The 15,338-nt window shown below is 42.4% G+C and overlaps 1 protein-coding gene across 1 annotated transcript in view; it reads left to right on the forward strand.

The window, feature by feature from the left end:
• L3MBTL3 (L3MBTL histone methyl-lysine binding protein 3) overlaps positions 1 to 15,338 on the forward strand; it is a 97,453-nt gene that overhangs the window by 20,178 nt on the left and 61,937 nt on the right. Inside the window, exons 2-5 of the mRNA XM_080929167.1 lie at positions 1,536 to 1,652; positions 12,604 to 12,715; positions 13,030 to 13,104; positions 14,607 to 14,766. Of these exons, the coding sequence (XP_080785293.1) occupies positions 1,551 to 1,652; positions 12,604 to 12,715; positions 13,030 to 13,104; positions 14,607 to 14,766 (449 nt within the window). The 5' untranslated portion in view covers positions 1,536 to 1,550. The remainder of the gene's footprint in view (positions 1 to 1,535; positions 1,653 to 12,603; positions 12,716 to 13,029; positions 13,105 to 14,606; positions 14,767 to 15,338) is intronic.

Below are 15,338 nucleotides of genomic sequence, written 5' to 3' on the forward strand. Positions count from 1 at the left end.
CACAAAGAGCAATTTCTCATAGAGGTGGATTGGTGTGCAATTTGAAACCTAATGACTTAGGTTTCACCCTCTGTGAAAATGTATTCATCTGAGAGTTGGGCCAGTCCCTGCTGGGCATAGTGTAATGTTATACCTTCATCATTTGGAGAACATTTTTTCCAATGAACTATGCAAATCTCCCAACTTGTCATAATTCATCAAGTACTTACTTTGTTCTCGTTTCTGTCACTGCTTTTTCACGTTCTTGGCAACGTCTTGGCTGTTGGGAAGCTTGTTAGTATTATAGTTGGTGTTTCAACTGGGTCAGTCAAACTTGATTTCTTATCGAAAAGTTACATTCATGTTTGTTGTGTTTGCAGGCCAGACGTGTAATTAGTAGATTAATAAGACAGAGTGATACAGAATAACGGACTCAATTTCCCCTCTGAAAATGCTGATCTTTTAAATCCACATTCCATTTGCTGGTTCCATTTTCTGAGATTATATTTAGCAGAGGGCTCAGCTACTCGAGGTTAGTAACTGCTCAGTATTAAATATTACATGGAACCTTTCAGAAGCAAACAATCCGTGAGTTTTAAAGTTGTCCTAAGAGGCTGGAGAGATGGCTCAGTGGTTAGAGCACTGACTCCTCTTCCAGAGGTCCTGAGATCAAATCCCAGCAACCACATGGTGGCTCACAACCATCCGTAATGAAATCTGATGCCCTGATCTGGTGTCTCGGAAGACAGCTACAGTGTACTTATATATAATAAATAAATCTTTTTTTTTTAAAGTAGCATGGAAAGAGTCTGCTTAGGAATGAATTAACCTTCTGAACCAGTGAGTCCATAGTGTATACACAAGCCCACCTCCCCACCCATATCGTATACACAAGCCCACCTCCCCACCCATAGCATATACACAAGCCCACCTCCCCGCCCATAGCATATACACAAGCCCACCTCCCCGCCCCTTAGGTACTTGGTGACTGTCTTCCCAGTGATTGGACTGACTGTCCATGTGCACAATGCTAATATTCAAGTAAACCTCACTTTACTTAACATTGGCCCAGCTCCAGTAGCAAAGCTGTTGGTGAGTCGAGTATGCCAAACAGAACATTAATTGTTTAAACGAAAAGGTGGAAATTCTCATCTTAACAAGGAAAGAACATCACACGCCTTTGATAGCTGTGGTTGTTCTTGGTCCTTTACAGCGTTGACTTTTTAAGTCAGACTTTATCATAGGTGTGCGTGCTCAGGGAGAAAAGTTGAAAAGAGCTGGTGGTATAGCTCAGTGGTGGAGCGAGTGTTTCTCTTAGCTCTGGCTGCAGTTTCTGGCACCATAAAGTAAACACAAAGGTAAACACATAGGGCTAGGAGGGCCTGATACCTGCTAGGCGAGTGCTCTGCCTCAGCTCTCCATCATCAGCCCCTTTCATCACACCTTGGAGTGGTTGTTTTTAGATGGATGGATCAGGAAATTAGAGGGAGCAGAAGCGATCATGATAATTAGAGCAGTGTGCATGGGAAGCATTTATACTCTCTCCCCTCTTCCAGGTTACAAAGTAAACCATGACTGAGTCGGCATCTACTACAAGTGGTCAAGAGTTTGATGTGTTCAGTGTTATGGACTGGAAGGATGGTGTGGGCACTCTACCAGGAAGTGATTTAAAGGTAGGCTTTCTTTATCATACACATATATGTATATACGTACGTATGCTATATATAAGGAAAGTATGAATAAGAACATATAGTTGCCTTTTTATATAGCGTGTGTATCTGCAGCCGGCTTATTTAACAGCGAGAATATACATGAAGTAAAAACTCAAAGCATTAAATAGAGTCTTCTGCCTTCATACAGTGTGTGTATTCTGTCATAAATGTGTACGATAACTTGTAATACAAATGGATTGCCAGATTCTATTCCTTGGGTTGGGGGTCTGAAGAATATTTTAGTATGTTTTTAGTTTGAAGAAGTCATCCAGAGCTTTGAGGGGGATCGTCTATCTGTTTCTTTCTATTATGATGATTGCTGGCTTTGTAGCTTTGAGTGGTTAACCACATTCCCTGGGTCCTAGTGCCCTTATATAGAATCTGGATAAAATAACATAAAAAATTTGAAAAACTATTCACTGTCTTTAAGTTATTTATAAAATAAATATGAATTTTGTCTAATCACTTATTCACCAGCACACTCTTCTTGTGATCTTATATGAAGGGCACCTTTCATGGGTCAGTCTGCCCACAGTATATGTGCTAGCCCACTGTGTGTCTCCAGTCTTCATGGGTCAGTCTGCCCACAGTATAGGTGCTGGCCCACTGTGTGTCTCCACCCTTCATGGGTCAGTCTGCCCACTGTATATGTGCTAGCCCACTGTGTGTCTCCAGTCTTCATGGGTCAGTCTGCCCACAGTATAGGTGCTGGCCCACTGTGTGTCTCCTGCCCTACTGAGCCTACATTAGGACCACCTCTGCTGCTCCATGGCACACAGTTGTGCAAGCTCCCACCTGCCCCCGCTTCTCATTTCTAATGTGGTTTTGCTGTGATCCTATCTCAGGGACCTTGAACCTGTCTGTGGCCTGTGGCCTTTGAAACTTTGTGTTTGCATTCGGTCTCTCAGGTGTTTGAACTCCCTGAATCTCTAACAGGCTGTCACTTGGCCGTCTGTAGAAGATTTGTTGTTTTGCGCTGCCTCAAATAGAATAATTTTTGCCCCTAATTTAGGGTTCTTAAAATCTGATCCTGTTGATGGCTGCCTGACAAATATCTTAGCCCAATCCCTGCCCTCACCGATCCCTCAAAAGCACAATTTAAACATCTGCCTGCTGTTGGAAAACGTTTGAGTTGTTGGTTGGCTTAGGTCTAATTGAGGCAAAGTGCCAGCGTATGAGAGCAAGGAAACAAGACTATTACAGGGAGGTTTAGTGAAATCTAGAGACTATTTTTAAATGTGTACCAACATATAGTTAGAGCTATTAAATTCTGGCAGTCCCTTATACCATACGGTAACTGGAGTCTAAAGTAATATGTGATGTACTTAAATAATTAAAAAAAGAATTTCAAAGGTTCTCAGCATGTAGAAATAGAAATATTTGAGGAGGCGGGATTACTAATTCCCTCATGTGAACATTACATGTTGTGTGTGTTTATGGGGATATCATACGGTACTCATAAGCATCCGTACACATTTTGTATCTACTCAAAATTATTAAAGAGAAGAAATTTCTAGTTTTGGTTTTCTGACAACCATCTGTAATGGGATGCGATGCCCTTTTCTGGTGTGCCTGAAGACAGTTACAGTGTACTTGTAGATAATATATAAATAAATCTTTAAATAAAAAATCAGTTAATTCTTCTGGGTCATGATAGCTCTGTAGTCAAGTCAGGAAATACAAAGCAAACAGGACTCGAGCTGGCCTGACGTTCTCCATGACCTGCCTGCATGGTGTGTGGTAGGCGTAGAAAGCTGAGCTTAGACTTGCTCAAGCTCCAGTTGTGCCGGCCATATATCAGCATGTGAACTTTGTCCAGTTGCTTAACATCAGGGACTGGAGAGGTAGTTCAGTTCAGAGCATGTTCTGCATTTGCAGGAGACTCTTGTTTGGCCAGCCAGGTCACAGCTGCATGAAAAGCCAGTTCCAAAGGGACCTTCTGAAAGCTAAGAGTTCTCACCCTCATAGCAACTCTCCTCATCCTTGCCAAGTACATGTGATTAATAATAAAGGCAATCCTATGGATGAGTCTTATATATATATATATATATTTAAACTTTATTTTAAAAAACAAAGATAAAAGAAAAAATTTTAAACATTTTTGCATAAATGTATACAAATACATTTTTGTCAGTGCTTGGCTTTTTTTTTTTTCTTTTTGTTTTTAAGGTTTGATACTCTGCATTAAGGTCTTACTAGTTACAATGAGCAAAAAGTACATGTAAAACAGGATGTAACCCAGAATTAGTCAATGTTTTCTTGGTGTGTAAGGATTGAGCATGACGTTTTTGTTTGTTTGTTTGTTTGTTTGTTTGTTTTGTTTTGTTTTGTTTCTTGGACTTCACACAGTCTGTGAGTTGTTTCTGGGGCAGTCCGAGCCTCTGGGGTTAGCATCCCACTATCAGTGACTGCATATTATGTCTGTTCTTTTGTGACTGGGTTATCTCACTCAAGATGATATTCTCTAGATGCTGCCATTTTCTTAAGAATTTGGTTAAGTCATTGTTTCTGATAGCTGAGTAGTATTGTGTAAATGTACCACAATTTTTGTATCCATTCATCTACTGAAGGACATCTGGGTTCTTTCCAGCTTCTGGCTATTATAAATAGAGCTGCTATGAACATTGTGGTGGGATGAGTCTTTAAAATCCTTATATATTGTAAGTTTTATTCGAGAAATGGGGGTCCATAGAATTCACACTCACATCTGTGACGGTGGATTAAAGGGTACAATCAAATACAGGTTGTGCATTCTTACTTTACACTGTGTTATGAGAATTGTCTTTTTTCTGTCACCCTATAAGCATATAGTTCTTGTGAATTTTCATGGTGTCATGCTTTTTACATCTCCAGTACACAATGAAATAATTTCTTTTAGTTAGCTTTTGGTGGTAAATGGAGGAGTTTCCATCTCTAAGAAATCGAGATTGCTTTAAAGTTTTCTAAGCAATGGATTTTAGAAATTAACCTATTATTTTTATTAAGATAATAGGCAATTAAGTCATTTAGGGTATTAGTATCAGGCTTATTAGATATGACTTTTACACTCATGTAATTATGGGGTAAAGAGTTGGATACCTACCTTACTTTAGTAATTCAAACAATAGAAGAAAGGCTCAGAGGAACTAAGTCTGAGCCCACAGCACCCATGGATAAAGCAGCCAGATGTGGGAGGGGGGTTGGAGACAGGAGGCTTTCTGAAACTTTCTGGCCACCAGCCTAATTTTAGGTTTAGAGTGAGGGCTTTTCTCAATGAAATAATAAAGTGAAGGGTGACAGAACAGAGCACAGACATTTACTTGGTCTCTGTATTGTATAGATCGTGTGTGAACCAGCATGTGTGTGCATACAAAACTCATGCATACCTCTCTCTCTTTCTGTGTCTCTCAAATACAAGAAATATTATTTATAATCCTTTTGATTTGATATTAGTAGCCTATCTGTTGTGTAAAGGCAGGCTGCTGCTCTTTTATGGTTTATGTGTTTAGAGGTGCGTATCCTAACGGTTTCCTCTGACATGTAAACAGTTTTTCGTGCTCCTTAAGGAACATGGTGAACAACTCAAAATAACTACAGGAAGGCCCTGAAACTGATCAGATTCACCAGTCCCCTTCCTGCCAGAGTAATCAATAAAAGCTGAGAGTATTTCTCAGAAGTGTCAGGCCGCAAAGAAGACTCCCATTCCAGCTGAACTGCAGAGAATCAGGCCAGCAGAGCTGCCTGGAAGCAGTTTAGATCAACTGAATCATTTGGAAGGGACCCTCTCCAACCTGTTGAGTTACCTATTGTTGTATTCTGGGCTCCAGGTCCCAGCTTTGTGAGCTCTCAGCTATGATGGGTTGAGCTTTGGTGATTCAACTGTCTTGGAGTCTTATTAATTTTTTTCTCCTGTAAGTAACCCCAACAGATTTGTTTACCAAGTTTAACTGTGGTAGCATCTGTACTTTGGTCTGTCTTGGACTCCCTATCTTGGTTAAGTAGACACGTGTTGTTATTGAGGTAAGTATTAAAAAATGGAAGCCTTTTACCCCGCACTAGGGCTGGCTCCTGTGCAACCACATGGCATCACAGGGTATCTCTATCTTAGCGGCTCAATGCTACCTCTAAGAACTCAGGCACCGTTCACTCCATCACTCCTGCATGTTGTTTTCACTTGCTTTCCTCCACCGCCCCGTAGAACCATGACTCCACAATCATTAAGTTATCAAACAAGTTTATATGTTAAATTCTCAATCCACAAACCCTCTACACAATCAATGGACAAAGATACAAACTTCCCATCTAGATAAGATAAATTGACCCATAGAGTTCCTTAGGAATAATCATAACAACCATATAAATCTAGAGATGTGCTGAAACATTCACATCAATTTTCATCTTTCTCCTCTGGAATCGCCCGCTTACTCCCTCCTCTTCCGTCTTTTCTAGACATTTTCCTCCGCCTACCTCTCCACTGTCCAATCATGTATTGCTTTGACATCATCCTACATGTTGGGACTCCCCAAGAAAAGCTTTGTGACACTCCATCTCACTGACTATGTGGCGTAGGACTTCATACAACAAAGTCTTGGTTGGTTAAGTAACTAAACAATGTTTTTTTGGGTTTTTTTTTGTTTTGTTTTTAACTAAACTAAAATGTTGACATTCTGAATAATACATAAAATCTGCTTTTGCATGTTATACTGGGCACCTTACAACACCCAGGCTGCAGCTCTTCAATGGCCCATGTATTTAGAGGTGTGTGCATGTCCTAACAGTGGTACCTACAACTTCCTACTGAAGTTGTCCTCTGATAACAGCCTGTTGTGGGAACAGGTTCTACCATCTGTAGATTTTTTTCCATCATGAAAGAACGTTCCTCTCTAACAGCCTCCTAGTTCTGGCTAATGGGTAAACCTTCCTTGTTAACAGCCTTATGGTTCTGGCTAACCGAATTGCCATTTGTCTGGCTATACTTTCTAAGTAGTTGCAAAAAAGTCCTTCATAGCCAAGTTTGAGTTCCTGGAGTGTTCTGTGTTCAAGCCCCTGAGGAGTTTTGGTTTTCTGGCTCCCATTGTTTTAAAAAATTAAATTATTCTATTTATTTACATTCTAAATATTGCCCCCTTCCCAGTTTCCCCCAAGTTCTTCATCCCTTCCCCCCTGCCCTTTGTTTCTGAGAGGGTGCTCCCTACCACCAGCCCCCACCCCTGCCAGTACCCCTGTTCCCTAGGGCATCAAGTTTCTACAGGATTAGACACATCCTCTCCCACTGAAGCCAGACAAGGCAGTCCTCTGCTACATATATGCTGGGGGCCCACAGACCAGCCCATGTGTGCTCTTTGCTTTATGGCTTAGTCTTTGGGAACCCTGAAAGGGTCTGGGTTAGTTGATACTGTTGGTCTTTCTATTGGGTTGCAAACCCCTCAGCTCCTTCAGTTCTTCCCCTGGACTCTTCCACTGGGTAGCTCCCACATTTCTCTGGCCTCATCTCCTTTGACCTCAGTGCCTCTTTGTTTCCTCCCCATCTCCTATCTTGGGCACATTTCTCTGTCCTATCCATTGTGGGCTAATTAACTGTAATTGTTTGAAATAAAGCACAAACAGGAATAAGAAGTAACCGGGAGGGTGCACCTTATCTGTAGCTGTCTCATCCCTTCCTTTAACCTCTTCTGTCTTTTGTTACTTAGTTACTGCAGCTCTGGGGCAGAGGAGACCCCTGTGATTATGGAAACTGTTTCTCTTAACACTGCCACAGTGCTGTCCAAAGACAGCATGCCAAGATCAACAGACACAGGGAAAGGGTACGCATTTGGAAGGGTGGGAACTTCCTTCAGCTTCGGGGACCCGGAAGCCATTAAACACCAGCTATCATTTGAGTTGAAAATGCTGTTTCTGAAGAATTCTGGGAAGGTGCATGGGAAGAGAGCCGGAGCAGGGCTTCCAGGAGCCAGAACCTCAGCAGGTCACGGGGTCAAGAGATAGCAAGTGCCCACTACTAGTCCTGCTTTGTCACAGCATTCCTGTGTAAATAAGCTTCAGAAGCTTTACACAATTTGTTCTTTGAAAATGCAAATAAGCTTTAATAGAGTAAGGGCTCTGGGTTTGCCTGGCAGGGGCTTTCCAAGGCCTGAGAACTTTCTCTACCTGAATGTCTGTCTTTCTTTCTTTCTTTCTTTCTTTCTTACTTTCTTACTTTCTTACTTTCTTCCTTCCCTTCCTTCTTTCTTTCCTCCTTCCCTCTCTCCCTCCCTCCTTTCTTTCTTCCTTCTCTCTCTCCCTTCTTTCTTTCTTTTTTAGTTTCTTCCTTCCTTCCCTCCCCCTCCCTCCCTCCCTTCTTCCTTCCTTCCTTCCTTCCTTCCTTCCTTCCTTCCTTCCTTCCTTTCTTTCTTTCTTTCTTTCTTTCTTTCTTTCTTTCTTTCTTTCTTTCTTTCTTTCTTTCTTTCTTTCTTTCTCCTGATCCCAGTTCCTCACCCCATCCCAGTCCCCCCTAACACACTCCTCATCGCATCCCCCCTTTCCTTCTCCAATGATGAGAAGGAGGAGCCCCCTCTCTCAGGTATCCCCCAAACTTGGCATATTAAATCACTGCAGGACTAGGCATATTCTTTCCCACTGAGTCCAGACAAGGCATCCCAGTTTGGGACTGGGATCTGCAAGCAGGCAAGTTGATCTGAATTTCTAATGGTGTCTGAAATATTTCTCCAGAGAGCAGTAATCTATTGAGTCAGAAGGAGCTAGTCTTTTGGAGTCCCTGGGTAAAATGCAGATCCTCCCCTGAGAGCGATACCATCTTATCTAGTAAGAATAATTGCTCCTCATCAGAGAACAGACCTGCAACAACTAGCTGTAAAACCCAGCTCTTCTTAATGCATGGCTTTACCTTCTCAATTAATGTTTAAAACAGTTTAGTGATCAAACATCTTGCCCTTGTAACACATTGGTAATTGGAATTTAGGGACTTTTTTCAACATCAAAAGTAATACAATAGAAATCAGAACCATAGCAATTTCTTTTAGTGATCTATTATTAAAGAGACCCCCAAAAGAGGGACAAGGGCCTTTGCCCCTACAAGCAAATATAGAGAATAGAGCCAACAAAGGTGGCCCAGGGCAAGCCAGATGGGTAAAACCTTGCCACCATTTGCAGACATCTGAGGCATTATTCTTTAATTACTGACCTGGATGTATTCATATGTAGAAAAAGCTGCCATGCCAACCTTTTCTTCACTTAATGAACTGCTTTTGTAAAAGTTAATAATTTGATATTTTCAGCTGGAGAGTGGAGCTCTTAAGACATTATATATCACTCCAAAGTTTCATTAAAAACTTTGAGAACCCATGAGTTTAATTGGGGAAACAAAAGAAAATGTATTAGTCTTTCTGGAATCCTATCTCTGGACATCCAGTTATATCAGCACATCTATTCATTCTGATATTTCTCTTCACTGGTCATGTTGTGGAAGACAGGAAATCCAAATAAGAGAAGCCACCAGAAAATTCAGTCTCTCTGTCATTTTGCATAGAGTAAACATACTTTGAGGGTTCAATCCCTGAGTTGAGGAGTCGCAGGGAGAGCAGATGTTGTCTAAGTTTCAGGGGTTTAGGGTGACTTTGAGGAGATGTCAAAGCCTATGGATTCTAAACTCACAAGTGTGCACATAGCTTCTTCATCTTATACCTGTTCTGTCCTTGCTCTCTGGCTTAGGGCTGTTCACTGTGTCCCCAAGTGACAAGGCATGTCTGCTTTGTATATAGACCATCAATTATGTCATTAATATCAGCAGAGGAGAAGATGGCTAAGGTTAAGTGTGTTCGCAGAGATATTATTACCTTTTAACTCCAAGAGTATTTAAGCCAAACCCTTCTAAGTGTCGACCTGCAGTTTCCGACCAGAGATCCCGTCTGCAAGGTGGTTTAGCGGCCATTAGGACCCTGTGTGTCACTCTAACTGTCTGGTGCTGTTCCTCACAGCTTGCGCTTGTCTGGGAAGAGAATATTAGTGCGGCCTGCAAGTAAGGAAAGAAGAATTACCCTTCTTAGCGATTCACCCTTTGTCTATTCAAAGAACAACATCCAAACTCAGAATTGATTTTTGTATCACTTTCTTTAATATCATTAAATAATGATCGAGGTGACTTGTTTTATCTACTCTTGCCCAGTAGATGGTACTGTCAGCCTTACTTTGAAGAGTTGCTAGTTGAGGTTTTTGGTTTTTTTTTTAACTTTAAGTTTTCTTTTTTCAAAAGAGTTTCTTTTAGTTCTTGTCCATAAAATTAACTTTTACTATTTTCTGAACTGACATGAACACTATTTATGCTATACATATTGCCTGTGAATTTGTATCCAGAATACATAATAGAGCAAAAAAAAAAAAAAAAAAAAATTCTCACATTTCTAAACTATTTCAATTCATTCTGTCTAGAAAGTATTTAATGACTTTATACAATGTGTGTGGAAGACATACACACACGCCTGTGCATATATATGTATAAATATATATACATATAATTATATGTATATTTATACATATATAAATATATGTAATTATCTCTTACTAACACCCACGAATCCTGATTGCTATTCTGCTTTATGGAAACTATAAGGAGTGAAGGAAACATTTAGATCCATGAATTCTTTAGTCAGAAAGAACAGAATCCGTGCCGTAGGACAATAGCAGTGATGTAGCCTGCGACGTGAATAGAAGCCAGTTGGTGCCGAAACCTGCGTCATGTGCAGCTGCCATCTTTCCTCTTCAGTGACCCTGCTGGCAAGCGGTAGAGCTGTCCAGGTCTTAGGGGTATTTCTTCATTATCTCTCAGTTGCTTGGGAGAACTGGAGAATGTTGAGATTGATGAAAGAATGGGTATGTGTCGCTAGGGTGGGCATAGTTTATGCATTTTCATCTTGGACTGTAAGGAGAAAGGTGAATGGCCATTATGCCCTTCTCTTTGAACTATCCCTGCTTTAGTGAGATTAATCAGTTTCTGCACGGGGGTGGTGGTGGGGAGAATTCTCCTGTAGTAGCTTTGCTAAATAAATAATAGTATTAAATAAATAAAAATCTTAGTAGAAATGAGTCTGAGATTGTGGGGCTGTGGGATGTGAAAGGTACTCTGATTCCCAGGAGATCAGGTCCCTCTTGCATAGCTACAGCCTCCCATAGCCCCCTGTAGAGAGGTTTGAGACTGATCAATCACTTAGGGCAACGCCCCAAGCCCCTCTTCCACAGGTGGCATAGGCTCAAGACAGACCAGTCACGAAGTAGCAGGACCACACCCCCAAATATGTAGATGAGGTATTCCCAAACTCTCAGGCCAAGCCAATAGGAAGCACCTGCTGTTAGACACTGACCCGGCCCAAAACTGTATGTAAGAACCCTATCCAGAAGGAATAAAGGTGTGCAGTAATTACTCCATCTGAGAGCTTCTGTCATAAGAGCTGTAACACCACCACTTAGGAAAGGGATCTGCTCTCTGCTTTCCCAAAATCACCGCCAGAAGTTCCCCTGCAGCTGGATGCCGTGGAAGAGCTGAGAACAGTGTGGGACCTGCCTGTGCATAGGATCTAGCTCGGGGCCCAGAGCAAAGTGGGGAACTCCGGCTGGTCCCGTGGCTTATTGGCAGTTGGCTTGGGTTTAATGGCGGCCTCAGTACAGAGAGGTCTTCTATGGGAGATTAGTCCGCTGCTCTGTAAGCGAAGGGCTTCTCTACTGATGGTGGGTCCGGATGGAAAGAGACAGCCCATGGTTCTAAGGCATTTATTGTCATGGAGGAAAGTGGATGAATAAAACTGTATCCCGACTTCTCAGGGTGTGACTGAGATTAAATACTTTTGCAGGAAGGAGTGTCTGGGAAGAAAGGTCAATTGGCTAAGCCTCCAGGCCTTTAGGTACCTCATTATAATGAAGATCTGCCTATTGCTAATAGGGGAACCTTGTTAGGAATGTCTGGGAGGTGTGGTGACCCTCTTTCTGGGGAGCCCCAGACTCACGGTTTTGTTAATTGTCCTCAAATCTTGCAATACTCTCCTCTCTGAGCCCTGAGAACACAGGTGTTCCATGGACCTCGGAGGGGCGGATGTGTTGGAGCACCAGCTGTGAGGGCTCTAAGCTCATCCCTTGATGGAGGCCACTGGGGGACCCAGGTGGCTTAGTTGGAGAGGCAATCAAGGCAGGGAGTATTAACTCTAACAGTGGCCCCTACAATGGGGATGATTTGGAGAAAAGTTTTTAGGGTCTCCTGATTTTACTGCTATTACAAATGCCTGAACCATGAATGTAATCTGGTGTGGTGTGGTTCCTATGTCTCGGGTTAACACAATCCATCTATTGAGATGCTCCTCCCTGGAGACCCTGGCAAGCTAGTCTGGATTCAGAAGTCATGGCTTCTCATACAGTGGTTTTAGGAGAGAGGTCTTTGGCTGTGTGGTTTAGAATTTTTCTCTCTAGGCTCATTTTAGTTCTGAGAATAAAATCAGATAGGGGTTTTCCAGGCTCTTGTGACCACATGTCACTTAGACTGGTCAAGACAGACCAGTCTTGTAGAAGCAGGACCATGCCCCCAAATATGTAGGAGTCATTCTCCCTCCCTGCCTGAGTCTTCCTTCCTTTGCCTGAACCCACACACCTAGCCAGACCAGAGATCTCTGAGTGAAGCCTCCTGCACACAGTCTTGTATGAGATGCCAATTACAAGTATTGGGCCACTTTCTCTGCGCATGGCTGTGGTGACACCTAAGTCTAAGGTCCAATCCCTTTCAACCCCAAATTTATAAAACAAAAGGGCTTATTGTTATTAAAACGTTCATCAGAGGTAGGATTGTTCCATTCTTAGCTGGTAGCTAGTTTGCTGAAAGCCTGCTGGTGCTCAGTGAAATAAAGAACACCTCCAGGAGTATCCTTGTAAATTTCTCTCTTCTCCACCTTCCTGCCAGTTTCGGGTAAACGAGTTCGGAGCTTTAGAAGTGATTACTGACGAAAGCGAGATGGAAAGTGTGAAGAAAGCGACGGCCACTACCACGTGGATGGTCCCAACCGCTCAGGACGGTAAGGCCACCAGTCTGCTGCTACGGTCTCCTCACCAAGTGCTTTCCCTGGGTTGCTTCTGTGTCTCGTGTCCCTACATCAATTTTGTAAAGAGACAGATAGGAACCTTATATTGTAAAGTGACTGTAAGCTGCCTCATTTCTAATGCCAGATCTGTGATAGCACAAGGTTAATTGCAAACAATCAAGTAAGCCAAGTTGCTAATGGCCTTCCTAGGTGATTTAGCCAAAACACCTGGCACTTTCTTATATTTTTTTTCTACTCCAATGGTTGTAAGTTACACGTATATGCTGACGACTCCAATCTATCTCCAGCCCCGCCCTCTCCCCCCAGCTCCAGGCCCGCATTTCCACCTGCCTACTGGACATCTCCACCTGGATGTCCCACAGGTACCTCAAACACGTCTGAAATGCAATTTATTTTCTTTTTCTTTCTCCCTTTCCCTAAACCTGTTCTTTCCTCCGTAACCCGTACTTCAGCTGACCATGGCACTGTCTACCTGGTGCATAATCGACTAATCAAGGAGTCATTCCGAATTTGTTTCTTCCATCCTCTGCTCCCTAATGCTCTCAGGTTTTATCCCCTAAATATGCCTCAGATCTGGCTTTTCCTATTATCACCACAACTGCCTTACTTTAGGCCTCTAACCCTCACTGAGACTATCACAGAAAGCTCTCAAATAATCACAGCTTCTAACTCACCCTTCCCGATTTATCCTGCACGCTGAAGTCAGCGGAACTTATGTAGACTGCTCACCTGCTACTTTGTTCATTTCTCATGGCCTTTGCCAACCTAGCAAAGCCTTTAAAGACCTGCTTGCATCATCTCCCAACTCTGTCGCCTTCTCTGGGACTTGTGCTCTCTGGCCCTGCAAGCAGTAGGGGGAACTACATGTCACTGTCCCAGATCATCCTGTGGTTTCTGCTTTCCAGATTTGTTCTTGCTGTGTTCATTTGGTTGTATTGTTTGTTTGTTTGTTTGTTTTCTGATTTAGAAGTCATTTCCTTCTTTGTCTATTTTCCCTTGGCTTTAAAAGCCCTTTTGAGATGCTGTGTCAGAAACTCTTAACCGACCTTAACCCTGGATGGGTGAACCCCTTCTCCCTCTGCAGTTGTAGAACTTGCTTGACTTCTGTGACTGCATGCATCCACATGGTTCTGAGCACTGGGCTTCCTGTGGGGTTTCTCTTCTAGCCTGTGAGCTTTCTTGGACGAGGGCTGTACTGACATAACCAGTGTCCAGTATAAATTGGTGACTAATAAATGTTTGTTGAATGATTCGGGCAGAAGGAAATGTGAGGTCCTAAATGGTTTGGATAATTATGATCCAGGAGATCGATTACATTAAAAATTACATGTGTTAATCTAGTCAACTTAAGTTAAAAAAAAAAACTCATCAAAATGTTGTAAACATGAAATAACACGCATGATCTTTTTAGCTTTATCCAAGATTGATGAAGTTGATTGGAACTTTGAGATTAATAGTATTACCTGAAATCCAGTAACTTCTTTTTATTCTAACTTGAACTCTGTAGAGAAAGACAAGGTCTCATATTTATCCTTTTTGGAGATTTGTTACTAGTGAGATAGGGTCTCACTGTGGGCCAAGTAGGTCTCACACTCAGAAATCTGCCTGCCTCTGTTTCCCCACAGGGTGGGATTAAATGTGAGCGCCTTCACAGCTGGCCCTTTTTCAAGATCTTTTTTTTTTTTTTCAAGTGATTCAGCTGATTCCTGCCAAGCTTAGCCCACAGCCCCAACTGTATAGTTCAATCACGGACTCATTCAACAAACATTATTCTGTGTCGTGTCGCTAACAAAATTGGTAGAAGAGAAAGTTTTCTTTAGGGTGCCTTCTGGCACGGTTTAACATTCTTCTTTTCATCTTCCAGTCTTTTCCGAGAAGACTGGGGTACCCTTCAGGCTGAAGGAGCAGTCCAAAGTAGACGGGCTTCAGTTCTGTGAGAAGTGCTGTCAGTACGGCAGTGGGGAGGAGTGTCTTTCTGGAGGAAACTACTGCAGCCATAGCTGTTCTCGCCATGCCAAAGACAAGTAGGTCCCTTTCCCTCCATCTCTGAAGTGGACCAGAGACCAGATTGTAGTCTCTGAGGAGACTGTGTGCCATCAGGATATCTCTCCCCCTCAAACCTGTAACTCACTTGTTTATGTTTCCAGAGTCCTTGGGTAACTGTTGAAACACCATACAGAGAACAAAGGTACCCCTGAGCAGGTGGGAGTCAGCTCTTTGGAAATGTCCACCAGAGATAATGTAGTTGGTCCTCACTGGATGACTTCAGTGGACATACAGTAAATGCTGTGCCACCAGCCCATCTGAGGACTACCTAACAAAGTGCAGCTTAGGAGCAAAAATCTGTATTTCTTGCATATAACAAATGGCTTGACACTTATTTTTTAATGTTTAATTTTTAAAAATGTATTTCTATGGATACTTTGCCTACATGTGTATTCATGCACGACGGGCATGGCTCAAAAGCCAAAAGGATCTTCAGTTCCCTTGGAACTCTAGTTATTGACAGTTGTGAGCCATCAGTAAGTGCTGGGAATTGAACCTGGGTACTCTGGAAGAGCAGCCATTGCTCTTAGCCATGGAGCCATCTGTGGAG

The sequence above is a fragment of the Micromys minutus genome (genome assembly GCF_963924665.1).
Source record: "Micromys minutus genome assembly, chromosome: 15".
NCBI classification, from domain to species: domain Eukaryota; kingdom Metazoa; phylum Chordata; class Mammalia; order Rodentia; family Muridae; genus Micromys; species Micromys minutus.